This window comes from Manis javanica, chromosome 7 (assembly GCF_040802235.1).
Source record: "Manis javanica isolate MJ-LG chromosome 7, MJ_LKY, whole genome shotgun sequence".
Classification (NCBI taxonomy): Eukaryota; Metazoa; Chordata; class Mammalia; order Pholidota; family Manidae; genus Manis; species Manis javanica.
Window position 1 is genome coordinate 34,797,071 of NC_133162.1, and position 26,079 is coordinate 34,823,149.

The 26,079-nt window shown below is 40.5% G+C and overlaps 1 protein-coding gene across 11 annotated transcripts in view; it reads left to right on the plus strand.

Annotated features, from left to right (window-relative positions):
- CPEB3 (cytoplasmic polyadenylation element binding protein 3) overlaps positions 1 to 25,813 on the plus strand; it is a 191,363-nt gene extending 165,550 nt beyond the window's left edge. For all 11 annotated transcript variants that reach the window (XM_073240696.1, XM_073240694.1, XM_073240699.1 and 8 more), the window contains one exon: positions 22,028 to 25,813. In XM_073240696.1, the coding sequence (XP_073096797.1) occupies positions 22,028 to 22,255 (228 nt within the window). In that variant the 3' untranslated portion in view covers positions 22,256 to 25,813. The remainder of the gene's footprint in view (positions 1 to 22,027) is intronic.
- The last annotated feature ends 266 nt before the right edge of the window (positions 25,814 to 26,079 follow it).

The window sequence follows — 26,079 nt, forward strand, 5'->3', positions numbered from 1 at the left end:
AACAGACGATGTTCATCGGCCAGGGAAAGAGTTAACACATGCGCCGGTTGTAGGGGCTGCCCTTCTTTGTCCATGATTTTTATCCCTTCAGGTTCAAAATGAATGCGAGCCCCGACCTTGGTTAATAAGTCTCTGCCCAGCAACGGTGCGGGGCTTTCGGGTACGACCAGGAATGAGTGAGAGACCTGATGCCTTCCTAGGTCCACTTTTCTGTTAGTAGTCCAGGCACATTTCCTGGACCCTGTCGCTCCCTGGACTATACTTGTGCGTCCTGGGTTTAGGGGGCCGTGGGCCTGGTTGAGAACTGAATACTGTGCCCCAGTATCTACCATAAACCCAATGGGAGTCCCCTCCACGCACAGGGTTACCCAGGACTCGGGGAGGGGTGCCGAGCCCCGTCTCCGTCAATCCTCCTCTCCTAGGTGCAGGGTCTTAACAGGGTTCCCTCTCCCTTGTTCCCTCCTTTGGGGGCACTCCCTCTTCCAATGTCCATATTTCTTACACAGGGCGCACTGATCTTGTCCTAGTCGGGATTGACGGGGTCCTGTTCCTTGAGGTGGCCTAGGGCCTTCCTTCACTCCGGCCAGGAATATCCTGGCCATCTCTTCCCTCTGCTTCTTGTTCTCCCTTTTCTGAAATTCCCTGTCTTCCTTCCTATTTTTCTCCTGCATTACCCATTTCTCTTTCCTCAGCCTTTCTTCTCTATCTTCCGGAGTTTCTCTAGCATTGAAGACCTTCTCTGCCTGCTGCAGCAGCTCTCTAATAGAGATCTCCCCTAGGTCCTCCCGCTTGTGGAGTTTTCTCCGGATATCGGGGGCTGCCTGGTTGATGAATGAGAGGACTACAGCTGACCTATGTTCCTCTGCTTCCGGGTTTATGGGGGTGTACTGCCTGTAAGCGTCAAACAGCCTTTCCAGATACGCGGCTGGGCTTTCCATTTCCCCCTGAACAATAGTTTTTACCTTAGCCAAGTTAGTGGGCCGTCTGGCGGCCGCCCGGAGACCGGTCATCAGAGTCTGGCGGTAGACCCGGAGACGCTCCCTACCTTCTGCAGTTCCGAAGTCCCAATCTGGGCGCATAAGTGGGAACGCCTCGTCGATGATGGGCTGGAGGGTAGTGGGTCTTCCATTTTCTCCGAGGACATTTTTCCTGGCTTCATTGAGGATACGCTCTCGTTCTTCAGTTGTGAAGAGAGTGCGGAGTAATTGCTGGCAGTCGTCCCATGTGGGACGATGGGTAAACATAATGGACTCCACTAAACCTATAAGACACTTGGGGTCCTCTGAGAAGGGAGGATTCTGAGTCCTCCAATTATAAAGGTCACTAGATGAAAAGGGCCAATATTGATATTGCTGAGCAATGCCGGTACCGATGGCACGCACAGGCAGAACTGGCACTGCTCCTTCTGAGGTGGAGGAGGGAGCCTCCCCTTCTTGTTCCCTGGCCCCTCTAGACCTTAGCTGCATTCCTCCAGTTCTACCTGGCGCCCAGCGTGGGGCCAGGGCGGGGGAGTGTGAGGAAGCTCTTTCCGGCCTCCCGCCTCCCTCTGCTGAAGAATCTGGGGAAGCTGCAGCCGCCTGGTTCCCGCTGGGTTCCCTAGCCGCATTTTCTATCCCCCCGGCAGCTTCACCCCTCTCCTCTGCATACGGGGGTGGCTGCTCAATCGACGGGAGGGGGTAAAGAGGAGAACTGTCGGGGAGGACAGGCGGCGCACTTGGGCGCACAGGATTTCTGGCCCTGCGATCAGAGGGCTTTGATTTTTCCTGGGCAACTAGGACGGAGGTCTTTTGTGGGTCAGTATGAGGTTTCTCCCCCAAAAAGGGCTCCAACCAGGAAGGGGGATTCTCGGCCAAATTTTCCCAGACAAGAATATAGGGAAGTTGGTCAGGGTGGCCCTCAGGACCTGGCCGGGAGATAATGGCTTTGATCTTGCCAATAAGGTCCAAAGAAAGAGACCCCTGGGCCGGCCAGCCTACTCCGAAGGAAGGCCACTCGATTGAGCAAAAGGTGTCGAGCTTACCCTTCTTGATGCCAAGGCTCATACTTAAGGCCTGTTCCTTGACCTTGGGGAAATGGGAGAGGATCAGACTCTTAGGAGTAGCCTGAGTCTGACCCATGGTGAGAAAGAAGAAGAAAAAGAATATGAGGGAGACAAAGGCGAAGGATGAAGATGCCACTTCAAACAAAATGACTGTTGTATGTGCTTATAAACGAGTGCCTGTCGTTGCACAGTTTTTCTTCTGCGGGGGACGCGAATTTATCTGGGATTCGCGGCTGTGACCCCCTTATCCTGTCACGGGAGTCTTCTAGCGGCGGGCGCCCTAATGGCTCTTAATTGCCCGACCCGTGCCCGCAGGAAATGATGTAGTGGCAGAAAGGAGGAACAGACAAACAAAATGACTGTTGTATGTGCTTGTGAACGAGTGCCTGTCGTTGCACAGTTTTTCTTCCGCGGGGGACGCGAATTTATCTGGGATTCGCGGCTGTGACCCCCTTATCCTGTCACGGGAGTCTTCTAGCGGCGGGCGCCCTAATGGCTCTTAATTGCCCGACCCGTGCCCGCGGGGAATGATATAGTGGCAGAAAGGAGGAACGGAGAGAGCAGGAGAACCTTAGAACAAGGAAACTTAAAATGAGAAGTGCAAAAAGAAATATAAACCAAAACCAAAACACAGTAAAACAATCAATGATAACACCAAACATACACACCACATCTGATTGCACTCATTCGGACCGGTCCTTCTCTCACTCTGGTGCGCACCACACTCACCACTTTCAGGGTCCTCAAAAACTCTCGTAATTCTCCCGAAGGGCGTCCACTCGGACTGCCGCAGGGTGACGAGCTCGATCTTTTCCTCCTTGGGTGCCAGTTTTCTGCCGATCGGATTTGCCTTCCTAAGGCCGAGTCACTCGGACCCTAGGGCCAGGATTGGTTACCTGGACTTTTACCCAGGGTCACTAACCTGGGGGCCGGGACTACCAGCCCGGACTTCCTCACTCGGGACCACTAACCCGAGACCATACACGGGATGGCGACTCCCGCTTTATAATGGATTTATGCAGACACGAGGGGGCGACCCTCGAATTACACTGCCCCGTCCGGACAATTAGACCTTGCCTCCAGCTGTCCTTTGTTCTCAGGGAAGCCGCTCGAATCCCGGACGAGCCCCCAAATGTTAGGGTGCAGGCTTCCGAGGCTTCCCCAGAGAACAAACTACACAGGCATAGAGATGTAAATTCAAGCAAAGTCTTTATTCAGCCAACTAGTTGGGGTCCAAGTCAGCCCCGACGCAGCGGGTCTCAACAAGGACCCCGAGCACTCTGAGCTGAGGGTTTATATAGCAATTTCAAAGCACTTAACTCATAGCAATTTTCTATAACTATACATTATTCTTGCAAGACATATATCCTGGGGTTAAGCAAGGGCAGGGTAAGACTACTCCTCAATGGTTAGGGAGGTTCTGCACGATAAGCTTGGTATGTAAGATTTACTGACCAAGGTTAGCTGACCAAGGGTCACAGCTGCCCACCACCCGGTGCTCATGATTAACTTGTTTTTCAAGGCCTTACCCAGGCCCAGGGTTTGTTTTTTTTTTCTCTGAGTCACACTCTCAGAAAATGGTTTCTAGGTTTCTAAGATGGCTATGCTTATGTTAATTTACTAATCTTACTAATGCTTAGATTCTACATTTCCCCACTTTCCTTTGACCATTCCAATCATGGAATGTTTGTTTCTTCCTGCTGTGTGAGTGAATGAGACTGCGGTCTCAGCATTAGCACCTGAACAGCACTCACTCTTTCCCTAACAAAGGCTATTAGCCGGTTTAAGATACAGAGACCTAAAGTGAGAAGCAGTATGAAAATAAGCAAGGGCCCTGCCAGGGTGGATATCAGGGTTGTAAACCATGGGGATTTAGTAAACTAGGATTCAAATAGCCCTTGGCAGGCCTCTCGCTCTCTCTTCCTTTGATCTGGTCTCTCTCTAAGTTTAGACATTGAATCTCTTACTATTCCGGAATGGTCTGCTGTTAAGGTTTAGCTAAGTTTTATTAGTTCTTTTTCCTGACTCTTAATGCTCTCTGCACTCCTTTACACTGTAGATGGCATTTAAGGGCCACTTGCTTCCTGTTTGCAGCCCTTACCCCTTTCACATTTTGCCTCATGTGGAGAGTGGGAGAGGACCACCTACACCCATAAAGTCATCATCTTAGGGAGGAGGTGTTTTTTGGTTTGGGGTTTTGGTTTTGGTAACAGCTTTATTGAGATATAATCCTCTTATATCATACAAATCACCATTTTAAAGTCTAAAATTCAATAGCTTTAAGTGTATTTACATTACAGCCATCAGCATAGTCAATTTTAGTACAGCCTTGAAGTCAGCAATAAGAGGGTCAATGAAATAGTAACTTGGGTAGGGGACACTGCATTTATCCTGTATACTTCTACTCAGCTCATTATAGGGAGGGAATCATACTTATTTAATCTATATTCTTCAAAGTCACAGGAACAAGGAAGCCCAGGCTGTTGTGGCAAACTTATGACCCTTCTATAGCTGTAATTAGGGCCCCCAAAGAATAAGTGACTTATTGGGATGAACTGATAAAACCACCCATCAAAAACCTTTTTGCCATCGTGTGTGTAGCAATGGGAAGGGGCTTCTAGTGGTGGTTCCCTACAGAGCTGCTGTGATCTGGACTCTGCTGCCTGTGCCCAGAGTGCTTGGCATGCGGGTGGCACTTGGTAAAAGTGTAGAATAAATTAGGATGATACGTGGGAGAACAAGGACTGAAGCAACCATGGAAGGCTGTCGAGGATACTGGAGTGCATCACTCTCATCTCTCACTTGGACATCTAGAGGAGCTTCCCATAGGTCTCCCCCATTCAATTTTAGCTTATTTCCAGTTTATTCTTTACATAAAAACCAAGTGATCTTTTAAAATCATAATGTAAATCATGTCCTCTCCCCCTTTAAATGTTTTGATTATATTCCACTGCCCTTAGGATAAAGTTCTAAGTCCTTAATTAACATTGTCTATGTGACCCTTCATGTACTATTTCCTTCTGCCTTAGTAGTCCCTTCCTCCATCTTGAGCCAAGCACAACTGGCTTCTTTCTCTATTTTTCAGGGTCATTATACATACTGTCTTTTTGCATGCCTACTGGCTACTTTTCCTGCAGGTCTCAGCTTAATTGTAATATTTTTAGAAATCCTTTTTTCAGTGGAGCTTATATCTCCCCCATTGATCACTGTCATAATACCATCTGCCATTCTTTCGTGGCTTTAAATACTTCTGTAATGAAATAATGCTCTGTTTAATGTCCATCTATGCTGTTAGACTGTATATTTCATCAGAGCAATGACTGTGTATCTTTCATGTTAGCTACTGTATACTTAGTGCTTGACCCAGAGTGGACATACATTAAATACTTACTTTGGGATAGATGAATGAGTTGTTGAATGAATGCTGATTGTTTGAGAGATAGCCCAGATGGGAAGCCCTTATGTTCCAACCTTTGGCATATCCAACTGTCCATCAGAAGGCACTTTGCACAGCTTTTCTACTTAGTTAAGAACACTCACTTGAGTAATAAAGAAATTTAGGTTTTGCTCTCTAGAATGTCAAAAAGCATTCTTTGACACTTATAGCGCACTAAAATTGAACTTAATCGTAGGCATGATCTGGTCCAACCCCCTTTATTTTGCAACAAAGAAAGATCTGGGAGAGTTTTGGAGACTATAAAGACACATGTCAATTAAGGACAGAGCTGCCTCTGCTCATGGGACTCCCTTCTTGACCCTACTGCTTATCCAGGGTCTAATGTTTCTTCAAAACCGTTCTTCCAGGAAGTCCTTTCTTCACAGTTCTAGGTTAGAGGCCCCTGAGTTAGATTATAGGTTCCTCAGTGAATTTTATATATGTTTCAGTATTTCACATAACTTTTTAGGTGAACATATTCTGCATAGAGCAAAGCACATCTGGAGTTTGTTATCAGGATTTTCTGATGTGTTTGTAAATCATTTTGAACATTAACAAAATGAGATTGAAATTTTTCTATGCTATTTTTGCAGTTTTGTTTTTTTGAGAGGGCATCTCTCATATGTATTGATCAAATGGTTGTTAACAACAATAAAATTCTGTATAGGGGGGGTCAATGCTCAATGCACAATCATTAATCCATCTCAAGCCTAATTCTCATCAGTCTCCAATCTTCTGAAGCATAACAAACAAGTTCTTACATGGTGAACGAATTCTTACATAGTGAGTAACTTCTTACATGGTGAACAGTACAAGGGCAGTCATCACAGAAACTTTCGGTTTTGATCATGCGTTATGAACTATGAACAATCAGGTCAAATATGAATATTCGTTTGATTTTTATACTTGATTTATATGTGGATCCCACATTTCTCCCTTTATTATTATTATTATTTTTATTTTTAATAAAATGCTGAAGTGGTAGGTAGATGCAAGATAAAGGTAGAAAACATAGTTTAGTGTTGTAAGAGAGCAATTGTAGATGATCAGGTGTGTGCCTGTAGACTATGTGCTAATCTGAGCTAGACAAGGGCAATAAAACATCCACGGATGCAGAAACTTTCTCTCAAAACAGGGGGGGGTGAGGTTCTAAGCTTCACCACTGTTGTTCCCCGATTTCTCACCTGATGGCCCCCCTGCGACTGTGCCTGTCTTAGGTTGTTCCTCCCTTGAGGAATCTTACCCGTCTCTGGCTAACCAGTCATCTTCCGGGGCCATACAGGGAAATGTAAAGTTGGTAAGTGAGAGAGAAGCCATATTGTTTGAAAAGGTTAGCTTTTTACTTCTTTGCAGATTTATGCCCTGTGGCTTCTATGCCCAGCACTTGTCTTGAGGTATCTTTACCACCTGGAGGAATTATGATGCTCGGTAAATTCGATATGAGGCATGAATTCTATTTAAGGGTTGTAATTAGGAAGGAAGAAAAGCTATAGAGGTAGCAGATGGAAGAAAACATGGGAGGATTGATTATTTCTTTGACATATCTTCTTGTAGAGTACCTTAAGCATGTATAGGTTTTAAACTACTAACTAACTTGCGCACACATATTGACATAATAGGAATACGGTGACATAAACAAAGCAAATCTATAATTACCAGCCATCTCCAGTGAAGCCAAGAAAACCAGTTAGGCACTCTAGGCATTTGTGAAAATTTGTCTATGATATGATGGATATTGTCCAACTGTACTTGAACAGTCTGAGAGAAATCAGACAAATTAAAGCAACCCATTTCTGGGATCTGTTCACATTATTTTTGCAGTTTTGCTTTTGATTTTCATGTTTATGTTGTCTTCATGTAAAACATTTTTCAACTCAGTGTGAGCCAGTGCAGCTCCTCTGGATCATAACATTTAGTGAAATGTTTGGCATTTTTAATGTCATAATCACCCATTGTACAGAACATTATTATAAGTGACACAAGGGGTGGAGGAAAAAAAATGACACAAATTGCAATTTGTGCCTCAGTTTTTACTTCTAAGGAAGAGGTAACATCTTGAAATAAATTCTTAAAGGCTTACATTATACATATCTTATGGCTAACATTTACCAGTTATTGGACAATTGGTAATTTGTCCCTGTGTTGACAATATCAAGGTTATGTGATACCCAGCACAAAAGTTCTCAGCATTTCTTCTGCCTTGGCATACATGAGGCCTGTGATACACTCTCATAGGTAACAAGCTCCCTAGAACACTAATAGAATGAGATATTTATGGGGTGGGACTATCAGTGTCTAAGGGAGGGTATACACCCCATGCCTACTCCTGTCCTCACCATCTAGAGAACCATGTGCAAAGAACCAAGAGAAAAGGTGTCCTGGCTTGGAAATTGGTGGATCGGAGTATACACTCTGAGCTCTCCCAGTCATGGTGTGACCGTGGGCAATTTACTTAACCTTTTAGAGACTTGATTTTATTGACTTAAGGGGCAATATATAAACTGTCTTACTGTTCATTGCACAGAAACAATGACAGATGAAGAAGTGCTTTGGAAAGTTATTAAGCTGTACAGATGTTGATTTGTATTATTGCTGAACCTGGCCTATTTAAATTGTGCTGTCGCCTACTCCTGTGACAGGGCTAATTGTTGACTCTCTTTCTCTCTTTTTTTTCCTTTTAAAGTGCCTACTCAGTTCCACTGAGGATCTTTAGTATAAAGGTGAAAAAACAAAAGTCAACATAGGTGCCAATCTCCCAATATGCTGGTTGGATATTAGTCAAGACACACATATAAAGACACTTAAGTGCCTTTTATAGATGTAAACAGCTGAATTAATTTTCCATTTAAAAAATTAAAGTTTTTGTCTTTAGTCCAGAAAGAGGTGTTTTTACCAGTATCTTTAGTCTGATAATGAAAGATTTTGAACCTGAAATTGAATAGAAGTTAAGGATTAAGTTTTGCTTTGAATAGTGTTTCTGTGAAAAACTGGAAGTTTAAAGTATTTAAGTATAACAAGGGCAGAAGAGGGCACATGTACTCATTCTGTCTGTTTCAATGGTATTTTTAGAAGTGATGCCAAGTGAAGACTTAAAATGGGAAAACTCTGCTAAATCCAATTTTCCTTATAACTCAAGTGTAGGGCACTTGCATATGAAAGATTTTCATAGTGTGAAAAATGAGATCATTAGAAAATGGGTACTCTGATATGGCTATTTTTCTACATTTTTGTCTACTCTCTGTGGTCCTGAGAAAAACTGTAAGGGTACAATCAGTTGACTCTTCCTTAGTCTAACAAAAACAAATGATTTAACTGATATGAACAATTTCTATATAAAATCTGAGAGGGTGCCCCCCACAACTATTGGTTAGCACAGTTTGGGGATGATGTCTCAGAAATTTGTAGGTCAAAAGTTTACAATTTGAAATGTATCATGCAGTAGATATTGGCTATATAGTCTTCCAACTTAGCCCATAGAGACCTCGTTAGCCCATAGAGTAGGATCAGCCAATCTGGGATTTATATCACTTACTATATAACTTTAAGGAAGGATGTTTATGTATGTATGTTAATGAGAGTGCTTTTGAAAACTATAGATCTCTCTGTCACTATTCAGTGGCCCTGATAACATATTGATTTACATGAAATTATGAATGACTAATATTTGAGCTCTTTTAGAAGATTCTTATTAGGCAGTCTAAGTAGAATTTCACATGATAAAAGAAGTTAAATATTTCAAACAAGATAGGGGTAAAGTTGATTGATCATTTGAGTTTTGAAACAGGAGGAGCAGCTCGCAGTAGAGCAGGTCTGCCCTGTCCAGGAATATATCCGTAAAATTAGTTCCCCCAAACTACCATTTCCTAAATTGTTCTCCATAAAACATGAGCTCTTTTGGATTTTAGTATCTGTTTTACAAAAAAAAAACCTTTTTCTGACTCAAATGAGTGTGGAAATGCCTTTTTAAAGAAAGTTAAATAGGCCGGTTTATTCTAGGACTTCTTAGAATCTTTTATATACTAATCTTCATTGTGAAGCTCTGAGAAGGAGACAATATGCAATTTTTCACAAATTTTTTTGATCATGGAACTCTTAAAAGGCACTGTCTCTTGGGAATAATGTACTAGGGAACCCAATTAAGAAAATCATGTTTTCAGCCTTTTTCTTTCATGTTCAAATTCAGAAGTTTAATAAGTAATTGATTGTTTTTCTCTTCCTCAGCCCCTTTTTTCCAAGTGTGTCCCACCCATCATATTTTCTTCCTTTTTTTAATTATTGCAGTAAAAATAAAAGAGATATACCCTCTTAACAATTTTTAAGTATACAGTACAGTTGTTAACTACCAGTACAGTAGATCTCAGCAGATATAGTTGCACAGCAGATATCTAGCACCTTTTCATCTTTCATAACTGAAACTTTGTACCCTTTGAGCAGCAACTCCCCCGTTTCCCCTACCCCTAGCATCCACACCACCATTCTTTCTGCCTTCCATGAGTTTGACTACTTTAGATACCTCATATAGATGGATGTGTTCAGTATTTTTGCTGTATCTTTGCTGTAGACATCTTTACTGTGAACATTTTTACTACAGACGTTTTTGCCACATAAAATTGGCCATAAGGCCAATGTGTGAAAGATGAAAAATAAACTGGTCAACAATTTGGTTTGACAGCTTGGTTTAATCAACTGGTTGTCAGTTTGTTTTTTTCCATCGACATAGTACTCCCATTTTTACATTACATAAATCTTAGCCCTTCTAACAGTCTATACTGTGGCACAGAGTTTTGAACCCACATTTCCCATAGAACTTTGGAACATCTATCAATCAGCAGACTTGGGACAGCATGCCAGGAACAAACAACAGTGTAAAAGGCTTTCACAAAGCCATACAAAGCTCAATCACAAATATGCATCCTAGGGTTTGAAAACTGATACCTCTCTTAATGAAGGAAGAAATTTTAGTAATAAAAGAAAAATGCAATGCTGACAAATTAACAAGCAAAAAAAAAGTATAATAGTATGAATAAAAGACTGGAAGACAAGTGCTTAGAACCACCCACAAAATAAAACCAGCTATTTGTGCAGTATTGCCATGTCCTTTTCAATGAGTATCCCTCTTCCATTTTCATGATTTACCTTTTATGGTAACATTGCCTTACAGCCAATTTAGTTATGTATCTAAATGCTTGTGATAAAAATGCTTGTTGCAGCAAAGATGCTAACAGCAAAACTACCTTAAACCATAAGTGGATTCTTGTAGTATTTGTCCTTCTGTGACTGACTGACTTCACTGAGCACAGAGTCTTTAAGGTTCATCCATGCTGGCATATGTGACAGGACTTCCCTCTTTTTTTAAGGCTGGATAATATTCTATTTTATGTATATACCACATTTTATTTATCAGTTCATTTGTTGATGGACACTTGGGTTGCTTCCACACCTTGGCTATTGTGAATAATGCTGCAGTGAATGTGATCTTATATGTATGTATCTCTTTGAGATCCTGATTTCAATTCTTTGGAATAAATGTCATAAGTGGGGATTGCTGGACATATATTTTCTATCTACCTAGGCTTGAGGTGGGACAGGGAAACAGCAGCTGAATATTCATGGAAGGTGGGGATTGAAGGTGTGGTTGATAGTCACTTAGTGTTTATAGTTATTTGTCTTTTGATTACTTGAGATTATCTACTGTGGGTTTCTAATATACCAGTCTCTATGTAAGAAGAGAAAATAGTTTTGGAATCACTATACCATTGACAATGCTCCCTTGACTCTATTTTAGTTTAATGCAAAGGACTGGAGAGACCTACTTTTGTTAGCTAATTTGGGGTTTCCTGATACTTACATTTAAGGAACATTGTGATAGCTAAGCCATAGCACATAATGTGTGCTTTGAATAGTATACTCTTTAGAATAACCCATTTTTGATTTAAAGAGATGTTATTCATTGCACTGTTCTTTGCAAGCACCTCAAGTACTTCACATATTTCATCTGTTTTTCTCTCTTCGCTAGAAATTTTAGCTACAGACTATCAAAGGCTTTATATTTTTAGCCTGTAGGAAGATTAATATGACCCAGTAACCATACTAACAGAAGTGCTGATGACACTACACTTTGTCCCTGGCCACAGCTGGAATGTATAAGATGACTTAATAGCAAAAAAAAGGTAAGGTTTTGTTGACCTGTTCCCAGACTTTTTGTGCTTCTAGCCTTAGTCTGGGACTCCCACAGCCCGCCTTTTATTTCACTGCTGTTACTGGCCCCTGCCTGATCTGGCTGAAAGCTTCCTAGCTGTAGCTATTGCTCTGTTTGATTTGATTCTTTGAGAGGAAGCAACACCCAGAAGTGATTTCAAATATCTTCTGAACTAATCCTACCTGGCTTATTTTGAAACTCTGTACCTTTGACTAGAAAGAGTTGTTTTAAATGGAGTTTGGTCATTTAAAGAAAGATACTCCTCTGAAGGTGTGGAACTTTTTTGTTTTGTCTCACCTTCCTGGTCTTGACACCTGATCTCTCCTGTCCTGGTCTCTCTTTTTATGTCTTCTCCCTTGGAATTGTGATAATTTTAATATAAAAGCTCTTTAGAATGATTAAATGTTCTTTCCTGCTCATATTTGAATACAGAAGTTTTTGACATTACTAATAAGAAAAAGACCATCACTGTTTTTCTAAGTAGGTATCTCAGTAGGACATTCTGGTTCTTGAACCCCACAAGTCAGTTAAGTATCAGCCAATTAGCAATTTGTTGGTGAGTGTTTACTCTGACTTGGAAGAACTGGTCCAAGCCTCTCACAGGGTAGGGGAAGCTGAGGCCTGCAAGATTGTGTATAGCTGGTGAATAGATAGAGCCAGGGCAATAAGCACTTCAGAGATTTTTTAATGATTTTCTTACCTTTGTTCTCCACATGATCCACTCTTCTGCTACTAGAACTTGGTTTGCATCTGATTTATATCCTTCCCTCCAACCCCGTCATTCCCAAGCAGCATGGAAGGGAACCAAACTAGAGGGTCAATGTATGGATTATTCAGGATACTGGCAGCTAGCTGGCTCTTCTTTGTTTCATGAAAAGTTACCTCAGGACAAAACAGAGCCCTCACACATCTGTCTGTGCTCTGTAAATACATGGCAAAAGTGTCAACAAAAGCACACATAAGCATATTCTGAACTGTGGGAAAGGCACAAAGTGATTTAAAAATTTTCTTCCCCTGGAATTTACCCAAAGAATACAACTTCTCGGATTCAAAAGGACATATGCACCCCTGTGTTTATCGCTGTACTTTTTATAATAGCCAAGATATGGAAACAACCTAAGTGTCCATCAGTAGATGAATGGATAAAGAAGACGTGGTACATATACACAATGGAATACTATTCAGCCATAAGAAGAAAACAAATCCTACCATTTGCAACAACATGGATGGAGCTAGAGGGTATTATGCTCAGTGAACTATGCCAGGTAGAGAGAGACAAGTGCCCAATGATTTCCTTCATTTGTGGAGTATAACAATGAAGCAAAACTGAAGGAACAAAATGGCAGCAGACTCAGAGACTCCAAGAATGAACTAGTGGTTACCAAAGGGGAGGGGTGTGGGAGGGCGGGTGGGGAGGGTGGGAGAAGGGGACTGAGGGGTATTATGTTTAGTACACATGGTGTGGGGTATCACAGGGAGAACAGTGTAGCACAGAGAAGGCACATGGTGGATCTGTGGCATCTTGCTACACTGATGGACAGTGACTGCATTGGGGTATGGGTGGGGACTTGATAATATGGGTAAATGTAGTAAACACATTGTTTTTTCATGTGAAACCTTCATAAGAGTGTATATCAATAATACCTTAATAAAAAAGTAAAAAAAAAAAAACTTCCCCTCCTAGCACTTGAAAGTGTGAAAAATGGTAAGTCCTATCCTTTGAAAGGTAAGAAGAAGATAAAATACAAACTTTCCCCTATGTTTTTTTTAATCTATCCCAGATTGTTTCTAAAATTAATAACTTCAAGTTTGCTGTATCTGGGAGGTTGTAGCTAACTTTGTTGCTAGGGAAAAGTGATTTTCACATTGCTGCTTTTATTTCCTAGGCATCTGTCATCTGCTTTCTTAACAGCAGGATTCCAACTCATAGTCAGTTGAAAAACTAAAAATTTATGTTTAATCATTCTTAGTATTGCCTGCTGGTGGAGGGCCTGCATTAGCATCCGCAAAGACCCCGTGTTTGGTGCTAATGTTAATGAGATAACTGTGGTTTTATGTCTGGATAGATGTAATTGTGACATATGCCAAGAAGATTAGGAGCACATAATGTTTAAAAGCTTTGAGCACACCAAATACAATGTTTTTTTTCCAAAGCATGTTGCTCCAGATGATAAGAAGTGGCCTACCTGACTTCTGGGCAAGTCTTCATACTTCTCCCTATTAAATTATGCCTCTTTGGTTGGCCTCTTTCTCCAGTTTGTCTACTCTGACTCTGTTATCTAAAATCTTTGCTTCTACTCAAGCCACATGTAAGCATGCTTTATCTGCCTTGGAAAGCTGGAATCTGACAGACCAGGGACAACCTAATTTGGTTGTTTGACCTTGAGTACATAATTCAAACTGAGCGTGACCTTGACTAATGCCTTCCTTCTCATTACTACAACCTTTCAGGTCCAAGGAGAGGCAGTTCTGGACCTGCAAATAGTTCATGGCTCCCTAGGAATCTCCTCTCTGCCATAAGAGCTGTTTAGTCGTAGCTTTATTTACTTTGGGAGGTCATTTTATAGACTGATATCAAAATGACTGCAGACAGAAATATTTCCTCTAGCTTGTTAGACGCAAAGCAATGTCAGCATTAAGAACAATTTGTTAAAGTATGGCTTTGTCTTTGCCACTGTCATTCCAAATATATTATTCCCTTTATCCAACTTATAGCCACTTATCCAGGATTACACAACAGTCCTCCTATCCTTAATGGTTATGAGTTCTCAGTAAGTTAACATATTCTTCAACATCCTTGGGCATGGCCATCTCCAGTAGGTGTGTGGTATGAATTCAAGTGTCTCTGTGAAGGAAATTTTCTTCTCCTGTGCCTGTAAATCCCTTGGAAGCAAAGGGTTCGTTTGGTGACATGACTGGCTGTGTGCAGGGCTCTAGTATTTGGACCTTAATGGTAGTGTAGATCAGAATATGATCCCACTAGGTTGGTGGCTCCAAAGTGTCAGAGCTTAATGATACTCCAGGTGATTTCAGTGGCTAACAGAGAACTCGTTTCTATTTTAATAGTTATGTATGTGTGTATTGGGAAAAAGAGAATCTGTCTAGCCAAGTAAAACATCATATATTAGTACAGATAGCATAAGGATATGGTGAAAACTCCAAATGGTTTGGGAATGCCTTTCAGAAACTTCTTAGTTAGACTATAAAGTATTTGATGGAAGAACTGTTTTGCTTCTTGCTTTCCATTGTATTTCAGTTTTTAATATGGTGGCTTATAAGGAGTAGTCACTCCATAAATAGTATCAAATCAGTGAATCAATCTGAGCCAGAATAATCAGTCACCCTTCTTTAGTATAGGACTACTTAACTACCAATGCCCTTCATGCGGCTACTTCTCTTTATTGATTCAAATTGTCAGTGATACTGCTTGACTATTGCCTTTTGAGAAGTTGTGTAGCTAACTTGCACATCTGTGTTTGTGGGTCATTTTGAGTCATAAATATGTCTTATCTTGTGGAGAAGCCTGTACTCTTGATAAACACCTTGCATACAGGTGGCCGAAGCAACTTTGCAGTAATAGCACCACTCACATGCCTGGAAGGCAGCCCTCTGGGAGCAGTCAGGAAGGGCCTTGGCGGGCACACTAGCAATCCAAAAGCCACATCCTTTACTTTTTCGGCTTTATTCGGAGTCTTTTTGACTGGCATTTAGTATGTAAGTCTTAGCAAGCTTGGTTGTCTAGCTTTTCAATCCAACTGAAAATCATTGGAAGTTGTAAACTTATAAAGGGTTGTTGAAAGGTATTAATAAAAGTGAAAGCAGACAGATTTAGAAGGGGGTGACAGAAAGAGGGAAAACTGTCCACTGCACTGTATTACCTGGCACTACTATAAAGGTCATTCCTAACATCCCTTGCTTTAGAGGGGAACAGAGTAAATAGTACATTTTAGGAAGGCTTCTATCAAAAAGCATCAAAATTCAAGATGTTTTATCACCAAAAAGGAGAAATATCTGCTCTCTGGTAAAGTGACTTATGAGGAATTCATTATTCCCTAAGGAAACTGATTAAATAAGGAATCATGTGCCTCTGGCCTAGAGGTGGTCATGATGGAGCTTCATGACATAGCTGCTTGAACTACTGTGTTGACTAGATTCCTCAAAACCTGTCAGCTAGTAAGGAAATGTTATTGCCAAGCTCAGCTGGAAGCCTGAAGAGAGGGAGGGTGTGGTCTTATTCACATTGCATTTTCAATTATCAGCATGAATGTATTACCTGACCTTCCAGTAGTTTGCTCAGTATTTTACAGTTTTCAGTAGGTGTTTATAAACATCATTCCACTTGACCTTAGTATCCCCAGAGTTGTGGCAATCCTTTCAAATCAACTGGTGGAGCATTAATTCAATTCCGTTCCTGGCTGCATGATATTCCACAGGGTAGATACATTATATTTTATTCAGTGGGTAAGTGGATATTTACTTTGTTTCTAGTGTTTTGTTACTCAGGGCAGTTCTGCAGTTAACACACTTTACATGTGTCCTCACATCTGGTGACTCTATTTCCCAAGTATTGAGATTATAGCATTGACAACAAACAACAGTGGGATTATTGGGTCAAAATATACTTGTATTTTTAATTTTAAGAATTTGCTAGTTTGATTTTTTAAATGTTGCATTCACTTTTCTATCTACAAAAGATAAGTAGCTATCACCTCTTTTAATTGTTTGCCAATCTGATGAGAATAAAATGAAATTAATTTTCTTTATCCTGACTAATAAATGTGAATATCTTTTTATGTGGATTGTCTGTGAATTCTTATGTGAATTATCCCCTACCCATTTTTCAACTCTGTTGTATATCTGTTTCTTGCCAGTTTTTAAGAGTTGTTTATATGTTATAAATAATAATCTGGCAACTTTTTTCTAAAAACATCATTTGCTTATGGACTTTTCTCATAATATCTTTTGCCATTTAAACATTTTATTTTACACAGTCTAATATATTTATTTCCTTCTGAAGCTTCTATGTTTCTAGTTCTTACTAAGAAGGTCCACCTTGCCCTTAATTTGTAGCTATAGACCTAGCTGGGTTTTTTTTTAAGATCATTTTATTTTTCACATTTAATCTTTCTTCATATATGTCCTTTGTCTTTATATATGTCCTATATGTCTAATTTGGTTCATTCTGAGTAATTTATAAATTTTGTTACAGTTGTGAATAGAATATATTTCCTCTGTATTTATTGCTAGAATAGCACAAAGCTATTAGTTTTCTTACAAGTCTACTTGACGGAGAAAGTGATATCTTGATTGAATGAATACAGGATTTCTGGATCATATCTTTTTTTGTTAGCCTTAATAAATAACAATATTTCTTGGTATTTTGACTTCCAGTGTTACAGATTAGAAGTCTGATGCCCATTTGTTTCTCTCTTTCCTATGTAGGCAATAGTAACTAGCTCTTTTCATTTGGAAGCCTGCGACATTTTCTCTTTACCTTTAGGGTTTAGAAGTGTTAATTAGTGATTTTACAAGCATATGTTTGATGCCATGTTTTTTCTTACCGGTCCAGACTGGGCCTGCAGTGTCAGAACTCTTGTGAGCTTTTACTTTTCTTCATTTCTTTTTCTTCTTCTGGAACTTTTGTAAATCATTGTTAGGTTCTCCTGGATCTATTCTAAAGTTTGTCTTTCCTCTCACTCTTTATTTTTCAAAAATTATTTTTTTCCAGAGCTTTGAAATGTTCCTACCATTTGATCTTCTAGGCCACTCTACTGGATCTCAACAGTGACTATCCTTTCTTCAGTTCATCTTGGTAACTTAACCAAAAAGTCACAGCTTAGATTTTTTGACTTTATAACAATAAAGTTTGAATACATAAAAATTTATAGAGAATAGTGCAGTGAATTCCATCATCCAATTACAATTGTCAACATACAGATTTTCTATCATCCAGTTTCAGTAATAATCAACTGATGACTAATCTTGTTTCATCTATACCTCTATCCGCTTTGCCACCTTCACCCCAGGTTATTTTGAACCAGATCCCAGGCATCATATAATTTCATCCTGAAATAATTAAGTTAAATAATTCAGTATGTATCTTTAAAAAGTTCTTTAAAAAACAAAACCGGGAGTACAGTGTTTCCTTTTACGGTGATGAAAATGTTTTGGAACTACACAGACGTGATGGTTGCACAACACTGTGAATGTATTAAATGCCCCTGAATTGCTCACTTTAAAATCGTTACTTTTTTATGACTTTAAACCCTCAACTTAAAAAATTAATTTAAGCTCTTAATAAAAAGGAGGGGGGAACCCCACATAACCATAAAACCATTTTATACCTAACAAATGTGATTTGTTTTAAAAAAACTTCCCAGAAAGTCTCCTTTGTGCTAGACTTGAATCTCCTTAAGTGCTCTTTTCATATTTGCGTGTATAATGAATAGCTAGTGTCTTTCTACTCCAGCAGCTTTTTTCTGCTGAGTGTGAATTCTATTTGTTCACAGGAATCCTCTCTCTGACTGTTGGTTCTCCTTTTCTAGGCTTATGGGGGCTCAGATCAGGGGCTGCTGGAGCACCCTAAGTGTCTCCCTGGTGGTAGAAGCAAAACAATACTTAGCTCGTGGACTGGAGGTAGAAGGGCAGGCTGCTGCCACCTCCCGCAGGCTCAGCCTCCACCACTAGTCCTCCAGCCCCAGTAGAGGGGACTCATTCCCTCATCTGGCTCCTTCTTGGCCTTCAGATGCAGGGAGTCAGGCCAGGTTAGATACACTCTCATAAGCCTCTAGCTCCCCTCCCCCCGGAGTCCACAACCTCAATAGACCACCTTCTTCCCCAGACCTGCTGTTGTCCTGTCCTGCTGCAGGGCTCTGTCCTCAGCTTACTTAAAGCAAAGGTGAGATGCTGACCAAACTAGGGCTACGGGCTAGGAAATATCAGAGGAGCAACAGGGAGTATTAAATCCAGAGGAGGAAGGAGTAGGGCTCTTCCTTTTTCCAAAAGGAAACTTGGGTCTATAATTGACTTTTGAAAAGGTTGCCAAGACCATTCAGTGGGTAAAGAACAGTCTCCTTAAGTGCTGCCTGGGGTCCCTGGATATCCACACATACAAGAATGAAGTTGGACCCCTGCCTCACACTATATACAAAATCAGCTCAAGATTGATCAACCTAATATAGGTGCTAAAACCATAAAATTCTTAAAAGAAAAGATAAGGGTGAATCTTCAGGACCTTGGACTAAGCAGTGGATTCTTAGATATGATAGCAAAAGGACGAGCAACAAAAGAAAAAATGACGTAAATTGGCTTCATCAAAATTAAAAACTTTTGTGTATCACAAAACTGAAATGCTACTGACAACATGGAAAACATTTGCAAATCATACATTTGATAAAAGCTAATATCTAGTACATATAAAGAACTCAGCAACAGAAAGACAATCCAGTTAAAAAATAGACACAGAACTTGAATAGACCTTTCTCCAAAGAAGATGCCCAAATGGCCAATAAGCACAAGAAAAGATGCTCAGTGTTGTTGATCAGTAGGGAAATGCAAAACTGCAGGGTAACTCTTCACACCTACTAGGTTGGCTATAGTCACAAAAATGGAAAACAACAAATGTTGGTTAGTATGTAGAGAAATTAAAACCCTGGTTCATTGCTGGTGGGAATGTAGAGTCGTATGGCTACTGTGGAAAACAGTTTGGCAGTTTCTCAGTAAGTTAAACATAGAATTGTTATATGCCCCAACAATTCTACTCCTAGGTATATACTCAAAAGAATTGAAAACAGGTATTCAAACAAATGTATGTACACAAACTCACAGCAGCATTATTCACAATAGCCAAAAGGTAGAAACAACCCAAATGTCCTTCAGTGAACGGACAAATAAAACGCATATGCAGACACACATGTAGTGGGATGTCAGTCAGTCATTAAAAGGAGTGAAGTACTGCTGCACGCTACAGCATGGATAAACCTTAAAATACTGTGGTAAGTGAAAGAAGCCAAACAAAAAAGGTCACATATTATGTGATTCTATTTATTTAAAACATCTAGAATAGGTAAATCCATAGAGACAGAAAGCAGACTGGCTGTTGCCAGGGCCAGGAAAGGGAGGGAAGAGGCGGGTAACTGCTTAGCGGATCCAGGGTTTCCTTTTGGAGGGATGAAAATGTTCTGGAACTAGATACAAGTGGTGCTTGTACAACACTGTGAACATATTAAATGCCACCAAATTAATCACTTCAAGGTTGTTAAGTTTATGTTAAGAAAGAAGAAGGACTGGGCCCCTCTGGGTTCATGTAATTGTTGTGTAGACAGAGCATTTAGGGAGAGCATTTAAGGCAGAAAGGAAGTACAAGAAAAATAAGAGTTTGAGTCGGGGACTAGTTGGGAGAGAGATTGGGGCAAACTGTGACGGCTGCTGGCTCATATTGAGTCATAGGGGACAGACAGGGAGGACCCCATTATGCTAAGGCAGCAGGGCTGAGTCCTCCAGGTAGGGAGAATCTGAATGGCGTTTGACCAGGAGAGGAACACTGTGAAAGTAGATTATTGAAATGTCAGCATGTACATAGAATTGAAGCAGGGAAGACCTGGAGCTTGGTGGCCAGTGCAGAGGCTGTTGATACTGAACACATCCAGGTTCAAGTGTAAGTTGTGATGGCCTGGTCTAGAGGAGAAGCAGCAGGAATGAGCATGAAGCTTAGTTCTTATGATGGGCTGGGCACTGCTGCGTGTTTTATGTGATTTATCTCATTTAATCCTCGTAGGAGCCTGGTAAAATATGGGCTCTTCTTTTCCTCCAGTGTACAGATGAGGAAACCAAGGCTCAGAGTGGCTGAGAAAGTTGCCTAAGGTTGCACAGCTACTGACGCGGCCTAGATTTAAACCCAGGCAGATGACCCCAAGCCACTACAGTTTTAATTATGATGCAAAGATGAATGTGAGAGATTTTTTGAAGCCCATTCACTAATTGTCAGGCTGAAGAGGGGGAAACAGGAGGAAGGGAACTAGAGCTAGAATGGAGCCATTTCCCCCCTCGGTAACCAAGAGTTGGTACAGGTCTTCTCAGGTAGCTCTTCCAGGTAGAAATATCTGACTAGCCAGTGGACCTGACTAGAGCTCATACCTAGAGGCACAAGGCCAGAGGAAGCCAGCAAAGGGGCCTTCAGAAGGGAAGGAGCACCAGGAAGGTGGAGTGTCTCATCCCAGGCAGCCCCCACCTTCCCTGCTTGCCCCCTGCTGCCCACCCTGCTGCCCAGTCTGCTTTGCTCTGCCCGGTGCCCTACTGGCCCGCTGGCCACGCCCAGAGGCAGCCCGCCTCGTCAGGCAGCGAGCGCACATCAGGAAGCCACGGAGCCTTGGCCCCTCTGCGACAGGGGCTGCTGCTCTGCGGAAAGGCTCTGGAGGTCCTCTGGGGAAGGGGCCTGATCACAGACCTGCCACCTTCCTGCTAAGTCCCAACATGAGAGATGAAAACATTAATGATGTTCCTTATCTGAGGTTCTAGGATGAGGATCGGGGGAAACTGGGGTAACTTTTGTTCTTCCTTGCTTTTGGTTTTCACATAATACAGTGTTGCTTCATTTAGATTATAAAATGCCCCCCCCCGAAGGGCTGTTACGGAAAGTTCTCTATTGAAACTTCCAGTTTTGGAGGGGATTAAGGCAATAAAATCCAAAATATGGAACAGCCTCAGTTATAAGAGCCTCTTAACATCTCATTAGTCCCCCCTTTCCCTCCAGCCCACCGTATGCACACCAGGATGTTAGTTTTTTGAAAGACTTGCCAGTAAAACATGGAAGTCAGAGCCTCACAGTAGCCCTGCCCCTCAGTCTGCCTGGGCAGCCCAATGTGACTCCTGCCCTCCGGCCACCTCCCGCCGAGCCATTCCCCAAGGATGCAACCTGCCTTTGTCTGTTGCTGGGCTTTGTCCTGGCTGGCTCCGTGCCCTGTGTGTTCTTCCTTGTCCACGTAGCCAGGTGCTACCTGGCCTTCAGGATTCAGCTCACATCTTTTATAAGTGCTGCCTCTCTGAACCTTCCCAGCAGCCTTTGAGGTATAGGCACTATTGTACCCATCTTACAGATATACAAATACGTATGTGTACAATTTATGCCCACTTTACAGATGCACAGAGAGGTTAAGAATTTGGCTACAGTCACACAACTGGTAAATGAAGGAGTGGATCCCAGAGTCCATACCCTCAGCTCCCATCCGATACCCACGGAGTTCAAAGCAGTGTCTGACTGAGACATATTATGAAACCATACTGTAAACTCTCACAAGGAAGAAAAATTAGGGAGCTTTGCTAACCTTTTTTCCTCTTTCCTCTTTGGTCCAAGGTGGAAGTGAAGCCATATGTGCTGGATGATCAGATGTGTGATGAGTGCCAGGGCACACGCTGTGGTGGCAAGTTTGCTCCATTCTTCTGTGCCAATGTCACCTGTCTGCAGTATTACTGCGAATACTGCTGGGCAAGCATACACTCCCGCGCCGGGCGGGAGTTCCACAAACCGCTGGTGAAGGAGGGAGGCGACCGCCCTCGTCATGTCCCGTTCCGCTGGAGCTGAGTCCGGGCTGACCCAGCCACAAGTACTGGAGTAGATAACACGGAGGGAAAAGAGAGGGCACTGCCTCAGGGCTTACAGTGTTCTGGAAATCTGTGCATTCATTCTCGATTTTTAAAGAAGAAATGGGTCTTTTTATTATTACTATTATTTACAGTCATATTACTGAACTCAGTGTCCAGTATAATGCAGAATTGCAGAGTGTATAATGGTACTGATTTGCACTTTGATTCATTCACACCTTTGTCTGCTTGGTACCTTAATTTCTTACACCTGACCTGTCACTCGTACACTGCCATTCTCATCAGCAGCCATCAGGTTGATGTCTTTGACTTTTTGTTTGTTGTTGTGTTGCTGTTGTTCTGATTGTTTTTGAACTGGAGCATGCACTTATTTTCAGAAACTTAAGAGAGTTGCCCCTAGGAGAAGATTACCAAAGGTAATACTCGTGTGTAGGTGGCAGATGTAGTGAAAACTTCACAACAATTCAGCAATCATTAGCTGGGGTCATGTAGAGTAAGGATAGCCCTTAATGAAAATAAGCCCTTATTTCCTATTTTGACATGTAAGGATACCTCATAAGCTGAATCTTTATTTTTCCTTCATGTTTGATTTTTGTTTTGCTGAGGATTTTGGTTAGATATTTTAGTGTTATGTAAATTATGCTGCAATAGCTTTTGCTGCTATTAAAATGGTATTATTAATACCATAATACTCTATTCAGGCTAAGGTATCAATTTAAAAAACACCCAACAAACACACTTTCGTGATTTAGGGATAGAATCAGCTGCTGAAAGGAGATCAGAACAGACTTCAGAAAGCTTCAATGGTAGGTCACTATTTCTGACTGCATGTTTACTTAATCAGGTTGCTGCATGCAATAAATTTTATATCCAGTGTCTAGTATAAAACCTTCCCACAATGCACAAATTAAGAATCTATATAAGCTATAAAATACTAATTTTTTTCCTAAAAAAAAAAGACTTTTTTTCATTCAAAGAATTGGTAATTGATCTGAGGAAGGCATGCCTCAATAAATGGAATGCTTCTGAAATTAGGAAGAGCCCATAACAGAATGACTTATATTACAACCAATATAAAAACCTAGGTGTAGGATATTCTTAAAGCAAATTTGTGGATGGTAGATGAAGTACTTTGCGGTGCTCTGTTATATATTGTGCAATTTATTTTATATAGTAAAGTGATTATGTCTAACTGTGATCAAACTTAACTGTTTAAAGCCTCTGTGTCAGACATTAACGAACTTGACAGTTCATAACTGGTATATTATTAACTAACACATGAGCTCTTAGTTACAATCTCCTAGTGCTTGCACCATTTACATAGCTTCAGACCTTGTCCAGAAAACCAAAGAGCTCATCTTAGCTTACAGACACTAGGAATATATACAGTATATAGAGATAAGTTGTCAGATTGACAAACTAGGCACATTTTAAGAAAGTTGCGTGATGGTGATGCTAAAGAAATGTCTGTACCAAATAAGACAGCCTGGGCAGGGTTGGTTGTCTGAGTGAGAAATGAACTACTTAATCTGCGAATCTGTCCTGTAAAGCTTGAATAGAACTAGTAGTACTACCGGACATCTTCTTAGCATTCACTCTTGGGCTGCAGATAATAATATATAAACACACAGTGATTGTGAGACCATGTAAATCTTTTTTTCTTAATTTTCCTATGTTTTGGAATTCTGGGGACAATCTGACTGGATGTGATGCTGCAGAACAGATTTAAGTCACTGTGTTTTATGTGCTGTGATGTCCTTCTGCTGTCTTAATACTGCTTGCTTTTGTTTTGTTTTGTTCCATTTCTCCAATGTTCAGTTGCAGTTACCAGCTCTTAGACTATAGTTTGTTTTCAAAAAGGAAAAACAAAAATAGTTTTTTACTGGATTAAAAATGCTTATTAGAATTCTCCCCTTTTGAGGTTACCTCTGGGCTTTTTGGTAACAATTGCTCTTTTCCAGCCCAGCTGTGGTTTTCTGTTTGTTTGTTTGTTTTCTATGTTTGTGGTTTTTTTTCATCTGTGTGAGGGGTTTTGTTATGCACTACTACTTTTTGTATTCTAGACAGTTTTCAAAAGTTGGCCGAAGATATTTTGTTTGTTTGTTTTTAAGGAAAAAGGCATGCTTTCTGACTGACATGATCTTTTGCAATACCTCAATTTTGAAATATAGGAAAGAAAATGATATTTTCTAAGTAAGTTTATTCAGAAAAATATATATTAATTTAATTCTGCCAGAAAAATGATTTAACAGATGGGTAACTTTATTTTTTTCATGCTTATTTGTGTTTTTTGAAAATGAAGAAGTTAGAGCTTTATAACTATAATATTAAAGATCATATCTAACCTACAGAAATCTACCTAATTATGTGAAAGAAGCAAAACCTTTTGAAGAAGCACCCCTCTTTCATGTACTAAAATAACACTGAGACAAAACAAAAATAAAGCTGGAAGATTGTACAGCATAAAGCTAAAGTGAAGGTGAGAAACCATTGTCATGAAGAATAGGTTACAAAAACTAAACTCCATTTGGTGCTGAAAGTTGTGAATAGATGGTGGAAACTATTTCCCTTAATTTGTATATTTATAATCAAGCGTTGATTGTGCACGACTGACCAGGATTGTGAAAGAGTTCTTCTGTTTGTATTTTTTTAAAGAGAACTTTTTTAGTTTATTAAATTATAACATGTTCCCTTTTGTTTTGTAAATAAATGTGCTCCCAAGTTGTTAATGTTATATTAAAAGAGAGGGTCCTTCAAAAAAAATTATTTTTTAAAACACAGAGGTGTTCTGACCTGCAACTTGACTGGGAAGCCCCTGGGTATCACAGGTCCTGTTGTGGCCTTTCCTTGACGTGACACTTGAACTAGTCGATTTTTTGAAGGCTATAACCTAACCTCGACTATTTGTTGTTATGTGCAATACTGTTTGTACTGTTTGTATAAAAAATAGAAAAAAAAAGAAAAGAAAAAAGGCATAAATCTTTATTGCAGATTTATTTTCATTGCAAACTTTAGACATTGTGATTCACTGAAATCATTTTTCTACTGTCAAATATGTACCTTTTCTTCATGCTGGTATTTTTTCAATAGTAATGTAGCCTTTGTACTGAGACAAATTTTCATTGTTATTTTTAGAAAGATTTTTTGCTAAGAAAAAATTAAACATATTTACATATTTTTCATTTTATTTCGTATTTTCTTTAAGGAGTGCTTTCTCAATCATTAATAGAGTTGTTTCTGGGAGGGACTTTCATATCTGGTCAATGTCATAATATTATTTTGTATTTTTACTTGGAATAAATTAATTTTATGATGCTAATTCTTTAAAAGTTTATTTTTTTCATTTTCAGTTATTTTTGAAGCTAAAACCTTTGTAATATTGTTACTAAAGTGTCTAGTTTTTTGAAATGCAAAGCTTTATGTATTAACTTGCTGATGTGGTTTACAATAGTGTGACAACGATGAAAATGGTTGGTTATGTAAAGTGATTGAGAAATGTAATGGACAATTGGGTAATAAAATGACAGAATGAGCAGAACATGTGAGATTTTGACAAGCCTTTTCCTTTATTACAGTGGTTTAGTGTAAGACTAGGGATGTCACAGTACGGTTCTCTAGGGATGTCACAGTGGATTTACACAACACCAGGTGCAGCCAGGTCTGTGGCCCTGACCAGGAAGTCAGCCTACTGAAAGTGCCACCAGGTTGACAGCCTGGCCAAGTCAACAGAAGGATTCATTGCTTTTCTCCTCTAACTTCATTGTGTGTGTGTGCACGTGTGTGTGTATGCGCATGTGGAGAGAG